General features: G+C 38.3%; 2 protein-coding genes across 19 annotated transcripts in view; both read right to left on the reverse strand.

The window, feature by feature from the left end:
* Positions 1 to 138: 138 nt before the first annotated feature.
* On the reverse strand, positions 139 to 7,727 carry scly (selenocysteine lyase). Of its 5 annotated transcripts, none has more exons than XM_085265499.1 (13): positions 7,611 to 7,727; positions 5,996 to 6,093; positions 5,565 to 5,674; positions 5,073 to 5,173; positions 4,795 to 4,972; positions 4,045 to 4,172; positions 3,590 to 3,745; positions 3,400 to 3,506; positions 3,253 to 3,289; positions 1,147 to 1,230; positions 910 to 1,009; positions 668 to 743; positions 139 to 562 (listed from the first exon to the last, which is right to left on the reverse strand). In XM_085265499.1, exons 2-13 carry the CDS (start codon positions 6,085 to 6,087, stop codon positions 409 to 411), a joined length of 1,323 nt encoding a protein of 440 aa, XP_085121625.1. In that variant the 5' UTR covers positions 6,088 to 6,093; positions 7,611 to 7,727; the 3' UTR covers positions 139 to 408. The 5 variants fall into 5 exon arrangements, with proteins under 5 accessions (XP_085121625.1, XP_085121623.1, XP_085121624.1 ...); XM_085265497.1 differs by lacking the exon at positions 7,611 to 7,727 and adding an exon at positions 7,339 to 7,432; XM_085265498.1 differs by lacking the exon at positions 7,611 to 7,727 and adding an exon at positions 7,265 to 7,413.
* Positions 7,728 to 10,604: 2,877 nt separating this feature from the next.
* kif1aa (kinesin family member 1Aa) overlaps positions 10,605 to 16,173 on the reverse strand; it is a 50,783-nt gene continuing 45,214 nt past the window's right edge. For all 14 annotated transcript variants that reach the window (XM_085266107.1, XM_085266113.1, XM_085266106.1 and 11 more), the window contains 7 exons: positions 15,833 to 16,018; positions 15,594 to 15,665; positions 15,358 to 15,479; positions 14,778 to 14,921; positions 14,496 to 14,688; positions 14,122 to 14,240; positions 10,605 to 14,032 (listed from right to left, as the gene is read on the reverse strand). In XM_085266107.1, the coding sequence (XP_085122233.1) occupies positions 13,990 to 14,032; positions 14,122 to 14,240; positions 14,496 to 14,688; positions 14,778 to 14,921; positions 15,358 to 15,479; positions 15,594 to 15,665; positions 15,833 to 16,018 (879 nt within the window). In that variant the 3' untranslated portion in view covers positions 10,605 to 13,989. The remainder of the gene's footprint in view (positions 14,033 to 14,121; positions 14,241 to 14,495; positions 14,689 to 14,777; positions 14,922 to 15,357; positions 15,480 to 15,593; positions 15,666 to 15,832; positions 16,019 to 16,173) is intronic.

Genomic DNA, 16,173 nt, shown 5'->3' on the forward strand with positions numbered 1-16,173 from the left:
GGTGGATTACAATGAGAGTCATTTTTTACAACTATTTTAAAAATTAATCAAAGAGAAGGGCGACTAAGCAGCTGGTACATGTAGAATATTATAACCCACATGAAACATTTCATCGTTGACTTGAGAAAATATTAAAAGTGCATGTAAATATTTTATTTCATAACACTCATACATGTTCCCCGACTCCAATTAGCTGAAGACCTCCTCACATGACGTGATGGGAGCCGAGTACACTCCTACATAACATCACCCCTAAGGTCACTTTGAGTTTTCCATTTTTATTATTTATATGAAATATTTCATGCATTTTACATGATCGGTTAAAGTGTCGATAAACACAGATGGCGCATGTTTAGCTCTGTGCATTCTTATTTGACCTGCAGAATAACTTTGTGCAAATGAAAGCCATCAGTTCATTTCTTCCAACAGTTGCACGGTTTCCCTCAGGTCCTCCACAACTGCATCCACATCTGCTTCAGTCGTCTCCCTGCCAACGCTCAGCCTCATAGCGTTAGCTGCCACCTCTGAGGGGACGCCACAGCTCAGAAGGATGTGGGAAGGTCTGATGGATATAAACAGGAGGAGAGCAGGAGGGGAGTGTTATCTAACAGCAAACAATACAGTGTGTGGACAAAAGCATAACAGCTTAAAAGAGGGACTCTTTTACCTGTTTCCACTGTCTGAGTGGCAGGCGGCGCCAACGCTGGCTAGCAGCCTCCTGCAGTTTGACAATACTCTCCAGCCTAAAGCACGAGGGGGAGAGATTAATCATTCAAAGCCTTTGTAGTTTACAAATAGCCTCGTGCAGGTCATGACCTGCCTCTGACAAACATTGGTGTAGGGTTAGAGGACACTGTTGGGACCAGCAAGCCAAAACAGACATAGGACAGAGAAGAGTCATGACATCACCTTGTAATCTTGGGCCCAGGATGGACACGTTACATGTGTTAGGGAGGATATCAGAGCCGAGGAAATGGCTGTTGAAGCGGATCCGGCCTGCAAACACGGCCTTTGGAAGAATGAAAGAAACGCAAAGGAGTACATTTTACAGAGAAGGAGGAGAAAGACCGTCAAAACCACAATTTCAAGACTACTCATCACAATGCAAACAAACAAAACTAAGGTGCACATCAGACTCAACCTCACCTGCAGTCGTTCTTCTAAGTAAAGTTTAATTCTTTGCATATGACTCTCATAATCTGACAGATTAGAGGTCACCAGCTCTGCAGCCTAATAGACACACAAATAATAAATAGGTAGCTTTAAAATAGGCACACTGTTACAGCTATTTAATTACCAAGCACTTTATTAGAAACACCTCCACACCTGCTTACTATTCAATAAAGCAAAAAAGGACAATCACTTGGCAGCAGGCCACATAAGCATATGGGCATATGTGACCCATATGCCAAAAAGACTGCAAGGGTCTGACTTCGATTCCACCCCAAAGCGTTTCCTGCATGTTGTTCCCCCTAGTTTTCTGTCTGGCAAAAAAAGCCAAAAATGTTCACATAGAATGTAAAAATGGTGTTCAGGCAAACACAGGAGGTTTCTCAGGCAGTCTTCTGTCTGCCAATATAAAGAATATAAAACAATATAAAGTGTAAAATAACATGAATTCATGAACCAATCTGCCTTTTGGTTTAGTTCAGGTGGACTAATAGCAGTAGGGGAAGTCTTCTTCTTTCTGGCACACCGTTGACCTCTTACTAGCGATAAATCATGGTCTGAGTGTCGATTCTAGAGGTTACAGCTCCAGAAACCTTTAATAAACACCTGCTTCAGGGTGGCGCAGTGGTTAAAACTGTCATTTTGGAGGAACAGGGCTCCAGATTTGAATCTCCTGGTCTCTCTCTGTGTAATCCTCATGTTCATGGATTTTAGGGTCCTCTCTGGGTAATCCAGCTTCCTCCTACAGTCCAAAAACATTGGATTCAGTGTGTACCTAGGGATGGGTATCGTTCATAACACCCATCCTCTAGTGTCTACCCAACACCTCTATTTCTTACTCTCTCTTTGTCTGTTTTATGGTCACTGCATCGTTGTGGTTTCGGCTCCCGCCTCAGCTGGCACATCAGTTCAAAATCATCCTCCGATTCCTCACCAACTTGTTCCATCTACTTGTTTGGTAATATGGCTCTGTCCCTATAGTCCCCTTGTTTATAGTTACTTTTTGAAGTGTGATTTAACACTAGCCTTAGTCTGCTTTGGCTTTGTTTGTCTGTTCACACCCTTTTACTAACCAAATCACTTGTCAATTAAATGTATTTTAAAAAACAAACACATGTGCATTTGTTTTCTTCAACAGATATTTTTTTTTGCTTTGTAAGTGACGATCTGACCACTGCTGTGGAAACAATGGCGATTTAGTTTTCATCAGTAAACTAGGGAAGTAAAGTCACTGTTTCAGCAATACTTGCTGGGTTTGTCCAAGTGTTGGCTCTAAGCTGGACCAGTTCAGACCTCCCCATGACCACAGTTGGATAAGTGGCTATGTTTTCAACTTTATTTGGACCCCCTGACACTCAGAGCTGAGACAAAGAGAACCTCTATGGTGTTTCTAATTAAATGATTGGTGAGTATACTTGTAGTACAATATTTATATTATGCAACTCAAGTATTTGTAGCAATAATAAGTGTTTTGCTTTGCCCATGATTATAATGCTAACACAACAGATTCTGTGGTAAACAATGTATCAATAAACATTCACCCACAATAAATCACTGTATTTGAAAGCTTTTTAAATGCTGGAAAGTGTCACATTATTTATATTTAGAGCATTATTGATTAATCTTCCATCTCCACCACAAGCAATAACCATTTTTAGTCATCGAACTTTGACTGCTTTTAACCATAGTAATTAATGCAGACATTCAGTACAACAAACCAAAATAATATCATGTGTTTGTTCATGTTATTTGTCCACTGCAGTTCTATTGTAAAGAAACTGTGGTACCACTTAATAGTGCTGTATGTATAAAGCATTTATAACATGCAACTAATGAAATACAAGGTTTCATACATCAGTTTAAACCATTATTGGCCAGAAAATGTCATGTGGATATGTCCTTCACTTATGAATTTTGATTAAACAAAAAATGCTGGAAAAATTATTTTAAACAATCCCTTTGTACTTTGAGGGCCTCTAACTGAGAAAATATTGAGAAAATAAATGGTTTATGCTTCAAGAGAAACATTAGAAAAGTCCTAGAAATCATTCCAGTACTGTACATTTAGTGAAGAAAATGCACCTTTCCAAGACCGGCAATCATCGGTGTGTTTTCTGTGCTGTAATAATAACAAAGACAGAAAGGAGACACTTATAAATTAGAACTGCACTTATTTCATTAATACCAGTGTTTCATTCTTATTCAGTATTTTACAGTAAAGATCATCACCCTGGTCTAAAGTTCCTCTCCTGTCCTCCACCAAAAAGCATCGGATACAATGGAGTTTTGGTCCCAGGGCCGTTCACGTACAAAGCACCAATGCGAGGGGCATAGAACTAGAAACACAACAAAACCTCTCAATAACATTTTAGTCTTGCTATAAAAAGCTCTTAAGATGTCCCACACAGCAGATCCTGACCTTGTGTCCCACTATGGTGAGGTAATCCACTCCCAGATCACTGACATCAACTCGGATTTTCCCCAAGGCCTGAGCAGCATCTGTGTGGAGCAGGATCCTGAGGCGCTCACGCTGCTTGTTCAGAGACTTTATTCTTTGGCAGATCTCCTGAAGCGGCTGACAACAAGAAGGTGGTTCAGCATTCAGCTGTAAACAGAGCTGCATAGACTCATAGACACATTGCAATTATAAGTAATGATTTAATAAGAAAATAAGCTCCTTTAAAGCTAGACACTATCCTACGTGTTAATCGTCTAATTTAAGAACCCAAAAATGGTTTCTCTAACATTAGTATGGCAGGGATAGGCTCCAGCCCGTCCACGACCCTGAACTGGGTAAGTGGAAAAAAATTTATGAATGGATAGATTAGTACTAGCAGAAACTCGGCTGATTTTCTAGCCTCTCTCTCATCTTACCATAATGACTCCCGTCTCATTGTTGGCCAGCATAACAGAGATGAGACAAGTGTTGGGGCGCACAGCGGCAATGATATCCTCCACCTCGACCCGGGCTGTCACCTTAGAGACGGGCACAAAAGTCACGTCTATGGAAAAAAACAAAAAACAAAGAGAGTAATTAAAGGCAAGGAGCCTACATTAGGTTATGCAAATCTTGATTTGTTTAAAGGTACTTTTTGTAATTGCCCTCCACAGAATTAAACCAAAACTTTCACCACCAGGAGGCAGTGCTTTAACAGTTTATATGCTGAATCCACTTTTTCTTTGACAACATTTAACATGAACCATGACTGGAAGAGTATCAAGGATCCGGCACTATTTAAAAATGGAAATCAGTACTTTTCAAGACCTTTTCAGAAACTCAATAATTAATAATTAAAATGTAAAAAAGCGGAATTAAATGAAAGTTTTCCATTGGGTTAGCACTCTTACGTGTTGGCACATAGAAGGTACTACATCTTCATTAAAAAAAAGATTATGACATTAATGTTATTGGCAGCAAATGGGATATAAAATAATTTAAGACCTTTAATTGTCTTGATATTTATTTTAGACATTTTGATTGCCCACAGAAAATCTGAAGCATGTTATTGACAGATTTCTCTTTAAAGTAAAATAAAGAAAAGCATAGACTGTCCTTTGTAATACAGGAAATATTTCTTTATTAATCTTTTATTTTAATAAAAGCTACACAGAGTGGCTTCCTACCTGCTTTTCCTTCCTTTTCAAGGTGCTGAGCAACTAGTTTGACTGAGTCATGCTCCACATTAGAAGTAATGATGTGAGGAAGGCCCGTGCATCCATTCTGGTGTCCTGCACCTTGTTCTGCAGCCCTGCAGTGCTTCCTGAAGTGCTCTACAGCGGTGTGCAACACCAGGTTATTGGCCTGAAAGACAAAATCTTTACTGTAAATGACCAGTTTGTAATGTCCCAGGATCATAAATTACTCATATAACTTATTTGCGTCAAAAAAGAGCCCTGCCCACCTCAGTTCCGCCTGAGGTAAAAATGATGTCCTCTGCTTTCCCTCCAACCATTCTTGCCACATTTTCTCTGGACTGATTGATGATAGCCTTAGCTTTAGCACCTGAAAATATAAATGATTGAAACATTTAGATGTAGCATTCTCTTTTGACAGTGAAACTCACTTAGAACAGTAAAAACTTCACATTCAGCACTCAGAGAAAGCCACAAGTTTAATCCACACAAGCTGCTGTGATTGTATTCCCTCCTCCAGTTACACAACATACATTTAACAGTTTCTATTGTATTTATTTGGTAGAGTGACCTTGTCATATTTCACACAGGAATACAGAGTTAGAGCAGTAATGTCCAATTCTTGTCACTAGGCTGGGATTTGCGCATACAATATGGAATTTTAAAAAAAATTCTCACAAAACTTTATTCAATACACATGGAAAAATAATAACAATAATTTTAAACCTGTTAGTTTTGACACAGCTTCAAGCCTTCCTCACCTGCTATATAGTTGCTACTTGGGTTTCCCCAGGCATCCTGGAGGGCTTCAGAAATGGCCTGAATCACCTCTGGTTCTGGAGGGGTAGTAGCATTGTAATCCATGTAGATCCTGAAATATACAAAATATTCTCATCACACTTTGTGCATTGTCCTATGGGAAGTATATGCGTCATAACATATTAATAAACGATCTACTAACAAGATCAACTCATAAAAAAGTGAAATTTCGATTACTTAAATTGCAATCAATTACTTTGGTTTCTGACCATTCTTAAAATAAGAAAAATATTTAAAGAAAATACACAAATTTTCTAAAACCTACCTATAACCTCAGTAACTATGATAAATCAATATTAATTCAGCAGTCCTAAGTTACAGCATCACAGCTGCTGTACAAGTAACTTGATATATATCAACATTATTTTCTTACCTGTCTAGATTCATCTCAGAAAAGTGATGAAAATTACGTTCACTGAAGGTCGGACCCTGTACCAGCGGGACATCATCAAGCTTTTTGGCCATAATACCCTTGGAGAGGAAAGGACATTTATTTCATTTATCTGGATGTCTGAATAGATAAATTAGATTATAACTAGATTATAACTAGCATCAGTCTGTCTGCAAATAAGATGACATTCACTGACGGCAGATGCTGATACTTTGTGTGTGTGTCATTTTATTTACTTTATTCTGATATCTGGGATCCAGTTTTTTGTTCAGTCACACATCAAAATGTGACTGAATGAGTTTAGACCCTTACCCTGAATCCGCCCACCAAAAGTGTAAAAATTGCAGTCACTACAAAATATTTTGGTGGTGATTAGCATTAGTCTATAAAACTGGATTATAAATAAAGACTAAAGTATTTATCTATTTCAGTAAGTTGTTTTAATTATACAAAGATTTACACATTATTGTTATTTTGCATAAAATACAAGATTTTGTTCCTCTGGCTGCGATCTGCAATCTGTAGAGACAGACTGACAGGATATGGAAAACAGAGACGTGTTGTTGAATATGCAACTTTTGTTTATTTCACAGTTCATCTGCTTCTTTGCTTTTTAATGGATTTAAATGGATTTCTCATCAAAGAGATGCTGTTTATTTCTAAAGTGACAGCTGCACATTAAAAAGGAAACTGAAACGTAGTTATTGGATATTCTCTGTGATAAACAGCTTAAATGACTGCCTACCTTGTGTCCCATTCGCTGCATTTCCAGCAGTGTAAAACTTATCTAAAACCTTTTCATGGATTTTCTGCATCACAAACTGAATGCTTGCCAATTCTAGTGACTGTGCCACGCACACGGTTTGGATTGCTTCATCACGCAGTGTTAGTCACGTACAGCTTCACAAATTTATGAAATGCGCACTTATTAGCAGACCCTCTATAGTGCTATAAGTTCAGTGAACACACAGTCTTAAAAAAGATTTTTTTTAATGGTCATAGTTGTCCAGTGTCTTGTCAGTAGTCAGCAAACGTAACATCCAGCTGATAGCGCCCTGTTCACAACACTGTTCTAGTCAACCAGCACACAGAAAACGTATTAAAAGAACCACAGATATCTTTAGGGACACTGTCAGTCAGCTCGAGCTCTTCATTATCCAGCTAGCGCTAACTTTCTGTGACAGCTCTCACTTTAGCCTGCAGCTAGCTAATTTTTAGCTAACTTAGTTTCGCTATAACATCGTACTTAACTGTGATTCCCCCTTTAAGCTTAAATTGATAAAGGAACTGAATCCTCCAGGGACAGCCAAAGCTTTGTATCTGACCTTGTAAGCTGATGTGAAGATTTCCTAAATGGATTTACAACTATACGGGTCAATCATCAGCCAGCTAGCATGTTTCTGTCACGTCCCAGACGGGGTTGCCAGATTTGTTAAAGGAAACCCCACAGTTTAATATCTCGAAGAAAACGCACAAGAAATATTAATTTATTATGTAGAAGAATTGAGCGTTACTGTCATGTTCTTCAGTATTTTATTCTTTATTTTGTAAATATAATTAATTACTAAAAAGCAAAAATTATTCAGAGATTTGTCACCTCACAACTTGGGGAAGACTCAGAAGGGTTAGTTTTATTTTCGTTTGAAGTCCGGCAGGTACCATGTTGAAAAAAGAATAATAATTCATCATCAACTTAAATCCAGAAGATGAAGACTTATGTTAACAGTAAGTAAGTAAAATAAGAAGAGAATTATTTTAGAAACAGCTCCTAAAAAACGTTGACACACAGACATGGCAACACTGGCGTCTGCTGCTTAGCAACAGCCAGGGAGCTGAAAGTGCCAGGAGTATTTTATTTCTCTGATCGTAGTTGTTCTGCGATTAATTAGTGTGAATGCTTGAAAAGCATTCACAGTATTGTTGTTGTAATCTTTATTATTATTATTATATTTTATTCTGTATTCCGTACGTTTTTTGTAATCCTACTCCTTCAAAACCGTTCAACTTAGAAAAACCATTCCAACACCGTTAGATTCCTATTCTTTTGGACAACACTGCTTCCATTTTTCATATTTTTAACATTTATATTTTTAATTTTATTCAACTTTATTCAACAAAAATTTATAATGTATTTCAATGGGGAGACCCTTCAAATCCTCATTCAACTTACTCATTTTTAAACTCTTACTACTTCCACATACATTGACATAGAGCCACCATTCAAACTTTAAAACGAAGACAAGACATTCAACTATTCAACTTGCATTTATCTTTTCAATATCTATTATACTTTTTCTTCAGTTCCAGTTTAAGTTTCATGATGTTTTTTCACCCGTTTCAGAGTTTATAATGGGTGTGTATGGGACGGAATGTTGGGGCTAGAGTGAGGCAGCTCAACTGCTAGAGTGAGAGGAGCAAAAAAAATAATCTTAAAATCTTTTTTAAAACTGCTGCTGTGTCCGCAGCGTTTGCTCTACAGGTATGATTTTACCCTCAAAACGTAGCCATGGCTGTCCTCTTTCATCCAATGTGTTTACTATTGTACTAGGTGTTATGGTTCTTTCATAAATGTCACCAATGCACAGCCTCCTCCCTCCAACTCTTCCATAGACTCTAATGTTAAAATGGCTCAGAAGGTTCGTTTGAAAATCAGAAGAGCATGGTGTCTTTCCACTGTCACCACGTCCATATAATAAACTCCACAGACATGAAAACTGAGAATTTGGTAGACTAGACATTGCTGTCGCTCACAGTGAAAGAATTTTGTCAATACGACTTTTACTTTTCATTTGGGAACGATTTGTTTCGGCCTGACTTTTCTGTTCATTTTAAGCAGCAAAAGTGAGGTGCATGTCTGTGTCCGTGTGTATGGAGCCATTGGGTGCGGTCACTATAGCAACCAGGCTCACACCTGCCTGCTTAACGAGCTCTCTCTCTCTCTCTGCCAAGATTCATCTTAAACACTTCTCTTTCAACTGCTGCTGTGTCCACAGTGTTACAGCCATCATTTTACCCTCAAAACGTCGCCATCGTTGTTCTTTTTCCAACATCTTGTCTTTCAAAGCTCAGAGATGTAAACTTTTTAAACTGTGTGGGTCCAAGTGGAGGGATCACATTTGAGTCATTCAGTGATTCAAAGAATATGACCTTTTAATATTCTTTCAGATGTTTTCTGACTCTAAATGTTCTTTTCTCATTTCTTAGGTTTTTCTAATTTACAATTAAAACATTTTCAGCTTTTTTCCAACTTCTTCTTCTGTGTAACCTTCAGCTTTTAGCAGTTCAGCACTTTTGTTTTCAGGTTAAATTCGGGGTTTTTTTTTTATCTCATTCAAAATTTTTAACTTAAATTCAGTAATTATTTCATTTCAATGCATACATTCAGATTCAAGCATTCACACTGCAGTTTCTTCAGAAAATGCACTTTCTAGTTCATTCTTAATAGTCTGTATTCATTTGGGACTTTTAATTTATAATTATCCATAATTTGTCTGTAATTTTTTTTAGCGTGGCTGAGGACTACATATCTCTAAATACAACTTTTCATGAGCTCAAAAAAACAGACAGTGTACCTTTATTTAACTGCTTTATTTAACTTTATTTAACTCCAACATAAAAAGGCTGATTCAGTAAAAAAAAAGTTGTTTCTTTTTACAGTTAAAAGTTATTTTAGAAAACAAACATTTTAAGATATTTTGTTCGCTTTGGAAGCTGTTGTGGAAATCTCCCAACGATTTCAGTTCAGGATTCTTTGTCTCCGTCTTGTCCCTGAGCCTGGCCAGTAATGGATTCTCGGGTCCGATATAAACTTTAAGAAACATTTTTAAATATAGATATGAACTAATTTTCTTTATATGAATTATACTTTATTACAACTACATATGGAGGAAATGATGGGGTCATTTTCAGAAATGTTTTTCACAAATGACGTGAACTGTATATAAAAGATTGATGCAGGTTCCCTAATAATGAAGCTGCTGAAATGTTTTAACCCACATTTTATGTTCAAAGATTTTCAGTCATATAGAAGTGTGTGAAAAACCGCCTTGGCTACTTAACCTGTGAACTCAGTAAATGCTTTCCTGATGACTTTATGGGCTCACAGCTCACAAACTGCAGGCCTCAATTTTTTCCAGTGTAATGCACGAAAGGTATGTGTGATTTGTACTCTGCTGAGTACTATTAAAACATACAACACCAACATACAGTTCTCACCTTCATAATTCTAACACTAATACAGCTGGCTTGGGCTTAGAGTCACTTCAAGATAAGGACTGACATGTGACACATTTCTATGCTGAGCATAGTTACCTGTTAAATAGCTGATAAGCCAAGCAATGCAGAAGGAGGAACCGTTAGCTGTAACTGATGTCATGACAGACTAAAGTGATGCATCTATGTCTTAGTTGCAAAGTCTGCCAGATGGACTTTGATGGCAGAGCTCTTTGGGTACGTTAAAGTCTGATTTGGGGTTTTTGAGTTTGGGTCTTCCGGATAAACATTATCAACATCATAACAATATCTGTGATTGCCCAACTGACAAGCCAAAATCAAAAGTTGTATTGTCTTTAACAAAAAAAGAGAGAAGTCATTTTTGTGTTGCATATTTTCCATGTTTATTTCATATATGACAATGTGTTTAGTGTACACAAACAGCTGACGCTAAAACTCCAACACTCAGAGACATCGACTGAACTACGGCCCATTTGTAAATGGGTGCAACTTTATAATACAGTGTTCACAGCAATCATGTTTATATACAATGCAAAAAAATATCTGAAGAGAAAGAAAAGTAATGGTGTGAAAAAGATATGGAAGCACAAAAATGGAAATGATGTTCCTTGAAAAGGGGAGGGTTTAGAAAAAGTAGATTAAGTGAAGGCTGCCAAGAGCATGACGGTGATACTGAAAACTCGACAGTAAGGTAACCTACAGCATTACTCTGTACATGATGCCCAGCTGGGACACAGTGAACCACCACCCTCCCATACATTAGTGGACAGACTGTTTCAGCTATGTCCCACAGCCTCCAAAAGGTTCCCTGATATTGACCTACGTACAATCAATAAGGAACCGGAATGTGAAGACAATTCAAAACGATTATTTCAGCAGAGTAAGTATTTTCAAAGATCAGTTTACATTCAGTGTTACATTTTTGTGACTGCAACAACAAAACTTTGGTTGGCTCAAATGTGATGTACATTAGAAGGCCCAATAAAAACATGAGGAAAAAAGTCACCATGGAGACCAGACTGGAGCAAACCCGGGGACACGCATTCTTTTTTCTGACCACGTTGAATTTTAGGAAATGAGATGCGACAAAAACATGTTTGAGATATGGTGGCCTGAAGTACACTTTAATCTGTTTGTTACAAAAAAATATTCTGGTTGTTTGATTTGTCTCAACTGTCGATGAACTGATGATTTCCATAGCACACAGAATACTTTAAAACCTCTGGAAAGATACTTCTTATTAGACGTTAATGAAGGTATTACATCAGCAGCCAAACTAAGAACATACTGAACTGGAGTTATGTTTAATTTTACTCTCACTTACTCTCAAATGACATGTCGTGCTCTCACTGAGCATGCTCTCTAGGCTGGATGACCTGAGGCACGCTCATCAGTCCAACTTCTCACAACAGCTCACACGCTTTATCTGTTGAGGGTTTTTAAACGAGAGGCATGGTTGCATTTTCATCAAAAATTTGCCAACAGGACTAAAACTGTGTAAAAGGAGCCCCGACTATTTAACTTGTGGGCCTTAATATGCTTTAAATAGCCAACATTCAACAAAACTGTTGCAAGTACTATTAGTATGCAATGCATTCTGGGTCAGTGACGTAAACTAAATGCTCTTTTTAACAACCTGCAGTATACAAACCATAAACAGTATCCCTGCTACTTTTGATTGTAATTTCCAGCAGTAAGGAAACAAGAGACATGATCATTAATCTCCTGCTGCTGAGAAAAGGAGAAAGAACCTGTGGCTGCAGTCTCAGCACTAATGCATTTAATGCATTTAGTCACTAAAAAAGCTGACAAATACTGCTGGAAATGATCATTGAAACTAAATGCTGTTCCAGCAATCTTTTTATAGGCGTCCAAATGTTTTTGGGTAGTGATTCAAAATAGCTTGAAGAAACCTGAAAAATGGGAAACAATAGCTGCTGCTGACAGTAAACCCTCTGCTCTGAAAGCAAACCAAAGATCACGACTCTGTTTACAGAAAAGGTGAAAATCTGACCATTCAATCAGCTCAGCAGTTTGTACGTGTTCAGTGTTTCTAACCAAGGTAGCGTTTGAGTTCAAATCTTTATTACTAACACATCTACAGTGGATTTATTGGCATCCCTTTTAAGTTTTAAGTGATTTTAATGTTAATATAATAAACTATACATGTGGTCATAGTCAGGGTTCCTTTTAATATGGCCATTTGTATGAGTGAAAATCCTGAAATATGTTTCTCTGAGTATGCTTTGTGTTATGGAAATTCCACACTTTATGATATCATAAATGAAACCTTCTGCTTGGACTTGAAATGACGATGATGATGATGGAAGGCAGGAAAGTGATGATATGACCTGCAGACACTCCCAGAACAGTATTTTAGCAGCATGAAGGATGTAGTTTCAAAGCAACCGGTGCAGAGGCATACTGTAGTGTGCAGTATGCCTGAAAAGAGAGGCACTACATTCAATCAATATACATATCATTCAGGAAAAAAACAGCTTCATATTCTGTACTGTGAAGAAGATTTCATCTTTTTCTTTTGATTGAATAAGGTAGCTTTGTGCAGCAGAGGATGAACTGGCCACCTACTTATATCATCTACCTAATTACTGGGCATTTTAAATGCACGTTAGCTGGGTCTAAGGTGTGACTATGCTAATCGCTTATCAGATTGCATTTATTCAAGTAATTTTCAGCATAAAGAAGCTGTGAGTTATTAAATTGTTTCAGTAATATTCATTACGAGGGGAAAAGGTTGTATCATTTAAACATTTAAAGAACTCATTAAAAAGTGCAGTGTGCAGAAATTGCACTGTACTACTACTTTAGAAATATAAATGCTTTTTTTTTAAAATAAATACACGCAGAAATAAATAATAAAACTGTTAAATATCTAAATATATCACATTTTAAAACAAATAAAATACAGGTAGAGATTAAAATGGGAGAATTAATGTCATGACATCTGATTACTTCTTGTGGGAATGCAGGTAACCTCAGTGCTCCTACGAGTGGCTAAAAACAACATGAATTTACTACGGCGACATAAAGTTTATGATGAGATGCCATTCCCGTGCCAGGCTGTGTGTGCTAAGGTTTCTAGAAGTTTTAGGAAGAGGAAGCAGCTTACTGGATATCAGGATTTATGGACCAGAAAGAAGAGAGAAATATTCCTAAGAGAGAGACACGTGACTGTCCCTTCGTATTTTTTAGCTGTATGTTGTATGCAAATCAGTTTAGACCTTTATATATAGCTGTAGAAGAGTTTTTCTATTTACTGATGCAAATGTAGCAATGTGATCCTTGCAGCTTTAGGAAAACATGCCTGTCACTGCTTTTTTTTTTTTTTTTTAAGAACTGATGTATAAGGCTTGATGTGTCACCGACAACAACTACAGTACATTACCATACGCATGTAATCTGAGATAAGAAACTGTTGCTACTCCCTCCATTTTCTTCTCTCGTCCAGTTATGAACAAACTCCAGTACAGTACAGTGACAGGTTTTTGAAGAGGTTCTTCAGACTAAGAGACTCACATTGCAGAATAGGCCTGACAGGAAATGGGTGCTTTAGGTGCTGAGGACACTAGTGATAAACAGAAGAACGTACGGGGGAGAGAGATGGTTGTTGGTGACTGTAGCGGTGGAGACGGGGCTCAGCAGGAGAAACGGGATAGAGACAAGGATCTATGTACATCATAGTCTTTGAGTTGCTCTCATGACATTTTTTAAAATGTCTTGTTTCACATCCTCATCTGTCCGGCTCGTCTTCTTGACAACTTTGACCTGAGAGATAGATGAGAAAATGTCCATTAAAAATAGATTTTGTTTGCAGTTAGAATTTTTTTTCCACCTTGAGATTTTTTTTAACTTACCTGATAGTTCCAGCAAGGAGCGGGTTAAAAGCATACAGCCAGTCATGCATGTCTTTGTCATTTGTGGCTTGAAGCAATATTCCACGATGTTCTGTGCACACAGCAAATGTGTTTGGGGTCTGTGGAAAGAGCCACGAAAGCTTAATGCAGCAAGCTTAATGCAACGTTTTGAATGATTCTCACTCAACTTTCTACTTTCTACTCTACCTGCTTCCTTAACTTGCTATTTTTATTAAATTGAAAGTGCGCACCTTAACTTTCACTTACTGTGCGATGTGTGTAACTTAAACCTGTTGGGTTGATCTGACTTAAAGTGAAGTTCATTAAAAAAATAACTTAATAAAACTGTTGATGGAGGAGTCTGGTTCACCAACCTTTAACATTGCCTGCTGGTCCTCGCTGTACTCCACCTGGGCAGAGGAGAGGTTGAGAATAGCTCGCTCCACTGCGTCTCTTTCCGTGTTGTAGATGTAGACGTACGGCCGCCGCACGACAACATAGCGCTTCACCCATCCATTGGTGAGCGGCTCCAGGAAATGCAAGTAACCCTTCTTCGACACGATGGGACTGAAAGATAAAGATGATATAATAGCATGTTTGGGTCTGAAGTAAAGCTCAAATAATAAAATGTTCTGAAATGACTTCTTCCTCCTCACCTGACTCGAATCTCCTGGATATCTGGGACAAACTTCCGGGTCTGAGGTTTAGTTTCAGAGGCTCCGTTGATGGACTTCTTGGCCTCTGCGTCCTGCTGTGCATCAGGACCGGAGCTAACCACACGAGAGCGAGGGACAGGGGGTCTGCAGTAAAAATAGAGAATATCTGAGCTCTAGCAACAAAGGAGCTCTCTGTGCCTTACAAGACCCAAATACTGTTAATACCAGAGAATTTCAAAATAATAGACCTATTTGCTGATTCTGTTCCTGATGATAAGCACATGAAACATGTCAAACACCTTAAAAGAGAGAGAGTTCAACTCTGTCAGCTCTATATCTCTGTCTTATTACATGCGGGTCTGGTATAAAAGCGGAAACCTTAAGGTCAAGAGTTTCTGGAACTACGACTTTATTTATTCATTTTAAATATATTTTTTTGTTTTTTCAGCAGGAGATGTTAATACTTATTTTAGATGTCTTTGAGGAACATCTTGAGAGCACCCTGGAAGTGAACTGCAGCCAATGTCAACACTCTGCTCTGATAATTACGAACAACAACCATGTCAATCTGAGCACTGACCTGAGTCCAGCATTGCTGTAGCAGCCCTCAACAAGTGAAGGGCATGTAGAGGAGGGGGTGATTGTGTTAAGAGCAGAGATTGAAGTGGACTCTCTTAACGTTGTGATGGACATCTCAGAGATCTGTAATGAACACAGTCACACGGATCCACAGCGGAGCAAATGTGAGGACTCAGTCGACAAAAACAGAAATCTGATTTTCTGTGTGTGTGTGTGTTTAAACCCCTAAAGCCTGACCTTGCTTTCACTGGCGCTCACACACACATGGCTGTATTCTCTGTTGAAGGAGTGAGTGAGCAGCCGCAAACACTGTACGGAAAAAGGAGAGAGAGCTTAAAATGTCGGGTTATATAACAAAATCACGTGTGACATGATAAGCACTACATTTCTGCTTGACAGGAACGTTTATATGAACAGAACCCATTACAATAAAGTCAAACCTGAAATAAATTATTGACAGGGTAAAGACGGCTGACCTTAGCAGCGAGCTCCCTCTGCCTCTCAGTGGTGATTTCGTTGCAGCTGACCTCGGGGTCCATCTCAGTGGGCTGAGGAGACTCATTCAGCTCATCGGTGACACAGGATTGAAGGGTCTCCTGGCCCATGAGCAGCGTGGACTCTAGTTTCTCCCTCAGAAGGAGGTAATGTTTGGTTTTTTCCACCTAGCAGAAAAACATCAGTCACTAACAGCAAACAATGCCCCCTGCCTGAAGAGGTAATTAGGAAGGAAAGCTGTTTATTTGATAAATTCCAGTCTGGTTTCCATCAGAAGCACGGAGCAGAGCCGGCTCTCTGTGGCACTTCTAATATCATACAT

Source organism: Mchenga conophoros, linkage group LG23 (assembly GCF_057382185.1).
Source record: "Mchenga conophoros isolate Kocher_MC1m ecotype Shallow Benthic linkage group LG23, M_conophoros_male_GT1.1, whole genome shotgun sequence".
Taxonomy (NCBI): Eukaryota; Metazoa; Chordata; class Actinopteri; order Cichliformes; family Cichlidae; genus Mchenga; species Mchenga conophoros.